The sequence below is a fragment of the Corylus avellana genome, chromosome 1 (genome assembly GCF_965113065.1).
Source record: "Corylus avellana chromosome 1, dhCorAvel1.hap1.2, whole genome shotgun sequence".
NCBI lineage: Eukaryota > Viridiplantae > Streptophyta > Magnoliopsida > Fagales > Betulaceae > Corylus > Corylus avellana.
The window spans coordinates 34,262,888-34,272,726 of NC_142490.1; the positions used below are offsets into that span (position 1 = coordinate 34,262,888).

Consider the following 9,839-nt stretch of genomic DNA (forward strand, 5'->3'; position numbering starts at 1 on the left):
GAATTAACATATGCAAATTAAGGGGCTTGAATGTGCAACATTCGGCGCTTATCACACCCCCAAACTTACATATTGCTAGTCCCTTAACAATACAAAACGGAAAATAAACTGAAAAACAAAAAGATAAGTCCATCTTTCGTGGGATGTACGGTTGCATTTAGCGTATGCAACAAGCCTTTTAAACCCCTAGGCATTCCCTAGAGGACGAGTGAAGTCTCGTGAAGGTTTTCCAAGAATGATACCCACAAACATTGTCATCATTATGTCATTCAAAAGGATAAAGTATCACAAAAATAATGGTTCTCATTCATTAGCAAGCTTAAAATTATAAACTTCATCTTCAAAATTTCAAGGAATTCACAAGTCAAATCACTTACCAATGGCAGATTGAGACACAACAAGTTTCAATTAGTGCAAAGTGAACTAACACATAATCATGAGGCTTCAAAATAATTCCACTATGAATGAATCAACATCTCAGAATTTATTGGACTTCATATCAAATGAAACAACCAAGGCATATTTTTTTTTATATTTTATTTTCTTTTTTTTTTATTAAGGCTTTGTAATACTTAGCTCCCTTAAGCTTTCTAGTTGACTCATGTATCGAGTGTTAGGCCAATATCTCCCAAACCAAATAGCTTTAGGGCATTAGGTGTAAAGACACCCCTAAGGACTTACTAACTCGAGTCAAAAAGGCTACGAAGCTAAGCTAGCCATTTTATTAATCAACCCAAAAATTTCACTTTTTGACGCAAACACTCACTGCTTAATGAGGCAAGAGGTCCGGTTACTCAGCGAAAAATTTAAACTTGATTTTTTTTTTTTTTTTTTATATTTATTTATTTATTTAATTATTATTATTATTATTTTTTATAGCATGCCAAAGTTATTCACCCAATATGTCACCCAACAGAATTCAAGATATTGAAAACAAACATAATTGGTCTCAAAATTCATACCTCACAGACATGTGCTAGTGTGCTCAATATAGATTTAAATTGAAATAAGAAGCATCTCCTGTTGCCAAAAGTAAGTAACAAGACTTAAAATCCCTAAGTCATATGATCATGTGTTCATAACTTTAAGCCTATCAATGAATTTCAAACCAAAATCAAAGCTCAACCATATGCTTAAGAATGACATAACAATAATAATGGATTGTGTTTTGTTTTTCCATACCCCCCAACTTGAATCATACATTGCCCCCAATGTATGTATAGAACTAAAGAATAAGATCAAGAGTACAGAAATACCTGAATGAGCAGATGTGGGCATATCATACCCCCAAACTTGAATGCAAAAACACATGTCCTAAAAATAAAGTGATACTCCAACCAAATACCAATCAAGTGCACACATTGTTGTAAAAAGATAAACAAAGAGTGAAACAACAATGGAGAAAATAAACCTGGATGGAGATCATATGCCCTGGTAGAGTGGAGGGTCAAGCGCACAGGGCCTGCACTTGATCCTATGAGGTATTTCTCAATGTAAGTCCGAGTCCCGAAGGATCTTACCTCGATCCTTCAGAAGTCCAATCAAGCTCTTCCATCCCTTCTTCTTTATGATCATGTAGCACTCCACAAGGAAGAGGATTCTTCTTAACATCCCGAAACTGCCTCTCCCAGCGAATAGGTCTTGATGCTCCCCATGACAATGTTCAGGGTGTTTGTCCTGAACTGGTTTCATGATCAACCTCTTGTCCCTATGGGAGTTCTCAAAAACTGGGGTAGCCAGGGAATTTGCCAAAAATTTTTCCACCCCAATGAAATCAACTTCAACAACTTTTGAATGAAATATGTCCCCTGTGGGGTTGTCATCAGGTGGTGGAGTACTTGAAGTGAGAGGCATTGGCTCCGGTGGGTTGATGGGGCTCTAGATGGAGGATCAGGAAGTGGGTCTTCAACAGTTTCTCCAATGTCATCCAAGAGGTAACATGCATTTTGATCAGGCACATTCTGGAAGGCATTGAAGATGTTCAATCTGATCTTCATATTTCCAAAGGAGATCTTCATTACTCCGGTTCGGCAATTTATGCATGCATTGGCTGTGGCAAGGAAAGGTCGCCCAAGGATGACAGGAATTTGCTTCTCTGGATTTGGGACCGGTTCTGTGTCCAAAACTATAAAGTCAACTGGATAGTAGAACTTGTCCACCTTGATAATGACATCCTCCACAATCCCGCGGGGTTTCTTGATCGAGCGGTCAGCCAATTGCAAGACAGTACTTGTCGGTTTCAATTCCCCTAGGCCCAGTTTTTGATATTCCGAGTATGGAAGCAAATGAACACCAGCTCCTAAGTCGAGGAGAGCTCTCTCAATCTCGGTGTTTCCGATGACGCATGAAATTGTAGGCGCTCCAGGGTCTTTGAACTTTGGAGGAGTGTTATGCTGAATCAGAGAGCTTACTTGCTCGGTGAGAATGACCTTCTTGGGAATGTGCTTCTGATTCTTCCTCTTTTGAGTGCATAGGTCTTTGAGAAACTTTGCATAGGCTGGAATTTGCTTGATGGCCTCAAGGAGTGGGATGTTGATTTGAACCTGCTTGAAGGTTTCCATCATGTCTTGTATCTTCTCTCCTTGTTTCCCGAAGTGGGAAGGTGCCTTGAGACGTTCTGGGAAAGGGGCCTTAGGCTCATATGGTACCTCAGGAGTGGGGGTAGATGATGAAGATGCCTCGATGCTTACTTGTTTACCCTTGTCCTGATGCAGATTCTGTGGGGCCTCGATTTGCTCATCCTTCTTTTCTTCCACATGATTGTCAACCAGTCTTCCGCTTCGCAATGTGGTGACGGCTTGAACTTGCTCCAGCTGAGATGTGCTTCCTTCTACCACTTATAGTCCCCTAGGGTTGGTCACTGGCTGACTTGGAAGCTTTCCTTCTTCCCTCCTGTTGAGGGTATTGGCAAGTTGTCCAACTTGAGCTTCTAGTTTGGCAATGGAGTGGGTATGTGAGTTTACTCTTTCCTCTTGAGATTTGATTGACTGCTTTATCTCGCTGGTTAGCTCATTCACTGCTTTTAGAATCTGATCCTCAAAATTAGACTCTGATGGAGACTGGTAGTGCTGCTGTGGAGGCCGGTAAGTGGACTGAGGTTGGTAAGGCTGCCTGTTGGATTGAGCTTGATTGTATGGCCCTGGGGCTGAGTTGCCCGAATTTGAGTTCTTCCATGAGAAATTGGGATGATTTCTCCACCCGGGGTTGTAGGAATTGGAGTACGGATCATTACCTGGTTTGAAGAAAGCTGCATTAACCTGCTCATTAGCAACATCAATATAATTTCCAGCAAGAGGGCAATTATTTTCATGATGCATAGGACTTGAACAAAATGAGCAAGATTTATGTGGTGTGTGCATGTGAGCAGTATTAGGAGTAAAACCAGCAGTCATCAAAACTTGATCTAGCTTCTTGGTGATAGCCTCAACTACTTGGTTGGCTATGTTTGGGGAATGGCCTGCTTCATACAAACTCTCCGTCTTGGGTGCTTTAGGTGCTGGTGCCCTTCGTCTGGCGGAAACCTGCTGAAGAGAATTGTTACTTAAGTTTTCAAACATAGACCATGCTTCATTTTCACTTTTCAACATGAATGTCCCCCCACATGATGCATCTACCATTTTTCTATTGGACTCGGTCAGGCCATCATAAAAACACTGCACTAGCTGCCATTTTGGGACAGCGTGGAGTGGACATGATCTAAGCAAGGTCTGCAACCTATCCCAAGTCTCATGGAAATCCTCTCCCTCGTACTGGGAGAATGTAGTGATGGCTCTCCTAGTATCATTGGTCATGCCTATGGGAAAGTACTTCTTAAGAAATTCTTGTTGCAATTGCGCCCAAGAAGTGATAGAATTGGGTGTTAAGGACTGGAACCAATGTTTGGCTTTTTCCTTGAGGGAGAAAGGAAAAAGACGCATCCTTAGGGCATCCTCAGTGAATCCATTCATTTTAGTGGTCTCGCAGATTGATTCGAAATCACCGAGGAATTCATAAGGATTTTCAGTGCTAAGCCCTAAAAAGGAGGGTAAACTGCGTATAGTGCTAGGCTTAATTTCATAATGGGTTGCCGTAATTTCCGGCAACCGGAGACATGTGGGAGTAGTGTAAGTGGTAGGAAGATAGTGATCTTGCAATGCTACGTGGTTACCGTCCCCCATGGTCTCAGTGGAACGCTCTTCTAGCAAATTAGAGTTCTTTTGGGATCTAATTTGTCTAAAAGTGCGTTCAATTTCAAGGTCGCAAGAAATTAATGGAAAAGATAAAGAACGACGACCTAGCATAAACTAAACAGAAATTTAAAAGAAAACAGAAAAAAAAATAAAAAAAATTAAGCTAAATCAGAAAGCAAACAAGCTCACAAACGGCCTTAGTGTGCACTTAGGGTCTGGATGCAGGATGCCGCAAGTGCGCTCAATCACACGGTAGGGTGCGTTCGATCGCAGTCACAGAGAAGGCAGCTTACGGACCTGTTTGCAGTTTCTGAAAAAGAATAAAATCAACGCAAAACAGAATTAAAATTTAGCAACTTAAAACAGAAAAATAATTTATTAAGCTAAAGTTAATCTCTAAAATTTGACAATAAAACCGTTAAGCAGTCCCCGGCAACGGCGCCAAAAATTGATGTTGTGTTTTTGTGACCAAAAATATCAATTATAAAAATAACCACTCGCAATAGGACGAATCTTTGTAGGATACGGCTATAGAGAGGGTGTCGAACCTCAAGGACTGCAGGGGTTTTATTATCAAAATTTGAAAGATCAAAGTTAACTTAATTAAAAGGGGTTTTGATTTGATTTGCTTAAAAACTAAAGTGCATGAAAATAAAAGAGATTTAAAATAAGACAGAGAGAGTAGGGTATTGACTTCACCTCTATCCGCACAACAATGGTTAATCATAATTAATCCCATAAATTCATTCTATGCATGTTATAAATAAACAAGAAACTACCTTATTAAAGAATAAGCATAATCTATCTTCGGTTGGCACGGATCGTCCACCTAACCACTAAGACGCGGTACGACCCGTCTTCCCTAGGTATAAATTATCAAATTCTATAACAGGATACATACAATCAATGAATAAGTGTAACCCATCTTCGGTTGGCACGGACTGTCTACCTAAATTACACTAAACTAGGGTGTAGTACAATCCGTCTTCCCTAGGCATGGCCTATCAAATCCTATTGATCATATGTCAATTAAACCCATTGTATAACCATCATCCTCATAATCACAGAAAACAAGAATGATTTGAGATCAATAAAAGTAAAATACTTTCTAAGACAAGAGAAGAATTTCACAAATATTGATTTTGGAATTTAAGAGCAATTGCATTTAATAATTAAGAACATAAATCAATTGTAGCAATCCACATAATTATACAATCAACATGCATAAATTGAAAATCTAGAAATTAAATACAATCAAACCATTGTGCTTGGAAAGGGCTACATCAATACCCCACGAAGGGGTTTAGCCGCTCATGATCTCCTAAGCTCCAAAGACAATTTTACTGAATTTTGCTCTAGAAGCGGTGTCTTTTTTCTCAATGCTTAGAGGCCTATTTATAGGGCTTAGGAGAGTCCTAGAAGCCCTAGGAATCCTATAAATTTCGGAGATTTAAGTCCAAGTCCAATTATGATAAAGAAAATCTAAGTCCAAATCGGAATAGGATTCGCCCAGAATTGCGTTCCTATCTTGCAGGGCAATTTTGGCAATGCGGCACTCCGAATTAGGAAAATGATATTTCACAATGATTTGTAGAAATTTGAGTTAGCTTTCCAGTGCCGCTTGAATCACCTCAATCGGATATTTGAGCTGAAAGTTATGGCCAAAATACCGAGACGTATGCAGAATCCAAAATTGAATCCAATCCGATTTTGACTCCAATTTGAGAAATTCCGAATTAATCCTTTTCTTTATTTGATTTAAACTTAACCATGATTGGTTAAGTTTAACCATATCTTCTAGGTCTTCTCAAAGTGTGCTTTTAAGCCCAAAATCAATGGAATTAATTGCATCTTTATTTATAACCTGAAAACACAAAAACAAAACAAAATCAAATAAATAACAACGCTAAGGAATTAACATATGCAAATTAAGGGGCTTGAATGTGCAACATTCGGCGCTTATCAGTAGTCAACTGTTATAGTAGATTTCTTGGTGGTCGACCGACCATCTGCCTACAACGCAATAATTGGCGGGCTAGCCCTGAATAAATTGAAAGCTGCCATGTCAACCTACCACCTAAAGATGAAGTTCTCGACAGAAGAGGGAGTTGGAGAAGTCAAAGTTGATCAGAATGTAGCAAGGAGGTGTTATATCATTTCCTTGAAGAATCCTTCGGAAACTGTACCTTTAACGGTTAGCACCGTGGGTAGCAGAAAGCAGGGTGAACAGAAAGGCGAGCCTGCCGAACCGCTAGAAGACGTGGTTGTAGTGGACGGCAAAGTAGTGAAGATCGGATTTCAACTCGCTTCGGAGGTCTGAGAAAGCTTCGTCACTTTCTTATAGAAGAATCTAGAAGTGTTTGCATGGAGACATGAGGACATGTTGAGCATTAGCCCTGAAGACATACTCCACCAACTCAATGTAGATCCGAGTATGAAACCGGTGAGGCAAAAGAGAAGGAAATTTGCTCCAAAGCAAAATATGGCTATAGCAAAGGAGGTGGAGAAGCTGCTTAGAGCTCGGTTCATTGAAGAAGTACACTATCCCGATTGGTTGGCCAATGTCGTACTGGTCACGAATTCCAATGGAAAATGGAGGATGTGTGTAGACTTCATCGACCTCAACAAGGCTTGTCCAAAAGACATCTTTCCCTTGCCACGCATTGATGCGTTGGTAGACTCAACGTCTGGGTATGGCTTGCTCAGCTTCATAGATGCTTTCTCTGGATACAACTAGATCTACATGCATCTAGAGTATAGAGAGAAGACTATGATTATTATGGACCGAGGCCTGTATTGTTATAAGGTCATGCCCTTCAGTCTGAAAAATGCAGGGGCAACATATCAGAGACTGGTTAACAAGATGTTCCGAGAGCAGATTGGGCGGAACATGAAAGTTTACGTGGATGACATGTTAGTCGAAAGCGTGTAACCACCAAACCATACAACCGACCTGCAGGAAACATTCGAAACGTTAAAGAAGTATGGGATGAAGCTGAATCCTACAAAGTGTGCATTCGGAGTTTCCTCTGGGAAGTTCCTCAGTTATATGGTGTCAAACCGAGGGATTGAGGCCAACCAAGAAAAGATTCGAGCAATCTTGGATATGCAGTCCCCGAAGAATATGAAGCAACTTCAACAACTGGCAGGTAGGATTGCTGCGCTCAACTAGTTTATTTCTCGGTCAATTGACAAATGCCTCCCATTCTTTAAAATCTTGAGGAAAGCATTTGAATGGTCCGAGGAGTGTGAAGAAGCTTTTGAGGAGCTAAAAAAGTATTTGGTCAGCCTACCTCTGCTGAGTCGGACAGTCCGGGGAGAAGCATTGTATCTGTACTTAGCCATCTCTCCAATGGTAATAAGTGCAGCTCTTATCCAAGAAGAGGAGGGCGTGCAAAAGCCGGTATACTTCATCAACCGAGCTTTGAGAGGAGCCGAGGAGAGATATCCCCAGTTGGAAAAACTCGCCTTTGCTCTCATTATAGCGTCAAGGAAACTTCAGCTGTACTTCCAAGCTCACACAATAAGGGTTCTTACCGAATACCCACTAAAGGAGGTGCTTCGCAAACTTGATTTGTCCGGCAGATTGGCCAACTGGGCAATCGAACTTGGAGAATTTAACATCGAATTCCTCCCTCGGAATGCTATCAAAGGTCAAGCGTTGGCAGACTTTCACTTATCTGCCAGACACAGAGCAATGGCCAAGGGATGAGACATGGGTAGTTTACGTGGATGGGTCATCAACAAGAAAGCATGGTGGGGCTTGGGTGGTCCTAATTACCCCAGAAGGTGAAGAGTTGCGTAGTTCCTTGAAGCTGGAATTTAAAACTACCAACAATGAAGCCGAATACGGGGCAGCAATAACTGGACTCGGCTTGGCCCGAGAGATGGGAGCTGAGTTTATTCAGCTACGAAGCGACTCTCAAGTGATTGTCGGACATATCCGAGGGGAGTTCAAAGCCAAGGGAGACAAGATGAAGCTGTACTTATTAAAAGTACAGGATTTGCAGGATTCTTTCAAAAAATTCTGCATTGTAAAAATCCCAAGGGAAGAAAATAAAAGGGCGGACCATCTCGCTTGCATAGCATCGACAGTGGAACTCATGGGGGAATTTGAAGAACTAGTTCAAATTCTATCCGAACCTGCCATAACCGAGGTGATCTCGGTCTCGGCAGTAGAGGTAGTGCCTGATTGGCAAAAGGAAGTGGTGGAATATGTGGAAATAGGAACTCTCCCTTCAAAAAAGAAGTCGGCTGTCCAGCTAAGGAAAAAAGCTGCTAGATTTACCATGGTAAATGAAACCTTATACAAACGAGGTTTCATGTTACACCTTTTGAAGTGCGTCTCCAAAGAAGAAGGTAATTACATCCTTCGTAAGATTCACGAAGGTATCTATGGGAGTCATTTAGGCGCAAGAATGTTGGCACATAAGGCAGTCCGAGCAAGTTTTTATTGGCCTAACATGACTCGAGACTCGATGGAGATGGTCAGAAATTGCGGCAAGTGCCAACGTTTCGTTAACCCAAGAAACCCCAAAGGAGTTACGCTCGGTCTCCTCACCATGGCCCTTCTCACAATGGTGGGTAGATCTAGTGGGACCATTACCTCATGGAAAAGGGGATGTTCGGTTTGCAGTTGTAGCTGTGGATTATTTCATGAAGTGGGTTGAAGTGGAGGCCCTAGTGAATATAACAACTAAAAGCATAGAGAGGTTTCTATGGAAGAATGTCATATGCCTCTATGGCATTCAACATGCATTCATCACAGACAATGGAAACAATTTGACTGCGATTCATTCAGAGAATGGTCCGCTAAACTCCATATAATAAAGTTCTTCTCGTCTCCTGAGCACCCCCAGGCTAACGAGCAAGTCGAAATCACCAACAAGACAATCTTCAAACTTTTGAAGAAGAAACTTAGTGATCGAAAGGGAGATTGGGCTGAAGATCTTCCAGAAGTTTTGTGGGCATATCAAACTACTAGAAGAACTCCGACCAAGGAGACTCCTTAAACCTTGGCTTTCGGGATTGAGGCGGTCATCCTTGCCGAAGTGGGCTTAGGGAGTTTCCGAGTAGAGACCTTTCGGCTCGAAACTAATGATGAAGGCCTCCAGCTACATCTGGATTCGCTACAGGAAAAACAAGACCAAGCCCAAGAAACCATGTCAGTATACCAAGAAAGAGTAGCTCGGTACGTCAACAAGAGGGTCAAGCATCGAAGCTTCAAAGTTGGAGATCTGGTCTTGCGAAAAGTTACCATCGCTACCAAAGATCCAGCTGAGGGCAAGCTAGCTCCCAATTGGGAAGGACCTTACAAGGTGATCGAGTGCCGAAGAGCGGGAGCATTCTACCTCGAGGACCTCGAAGGAAAGCCACTCCCCAGGCCATGGAATGCCGAGCATCCTAAAAAATATTTTGTCTAAGTTGTTGTAGTTTCGCAAAGGAGATTTACTTTTGTTTTTTGTTTTTTTTTTTTTTATAAGTTTCATTTCATTAAATAAAAAATCTTCTGAAGTTACAATGATATTCAAAGTCTTAACATAGTCGAAGAGACAATAACTCATTCTCCTTCGACAAACAAAGTCGAAGAGATTATAACTCATTCTCTTTCGAGAAACACAGTCGAAAAGACTATAAATCATTCTTTTTCGAGAAACATAGTCGAAGAGA

At 41.3% G+C, this 9,839-nt stretch overlaps 1 protein-coding gene across 1 annotated transcript; it reads left to right on the top strand.

Annotated features, from left to right (window-relative positions):
- Positions 1-7,158: 7,158 nt before the first annotated feature.
- Positions 7,159-9,592, top strand: LOC132169637 (uncharacterized). Its single transcript, XM_059580639.1, has 4 exons — positions 7,159-7,318; positions 7,538-7,725; positions 7,823-8,797; positions 9,305-9,592. Exons 1-4 carry the CDS (start codon positions 7,159-7,161, stop codon positions 9,590-9,592), a joined length of 1,611 nt encoding a protein of 536 aa, XP_059436622.1.
- Positions 9,593-9,839: the final 247 nt, after the last annotated feature.

Bases quoted from the DNA above. Each gene is read 5' to 3' on its own strand.
- LOC132169637 (XM_059580639.1), top strand. From the start codon at position 7,159: ATGAAGCTGAATCCTACAAAGTGTGCATTCGGAGTTTCCTCTGGGAAG. The intron at 7,319-7,537 runs GTAGGATTGCTG...TAATAAGTGCAG, and splicing joins GCAACTTCAACAACTGGCAG to CTCTTATCCAAGAAGAGGAG. The intron at 8,798-9,304 runs GTTTGCAGTTGT...GATTCGCTACAG, and splicing joins CATGGAAAAGGGGATGTTCG to GAAAAACAAGACCAAGCCCA.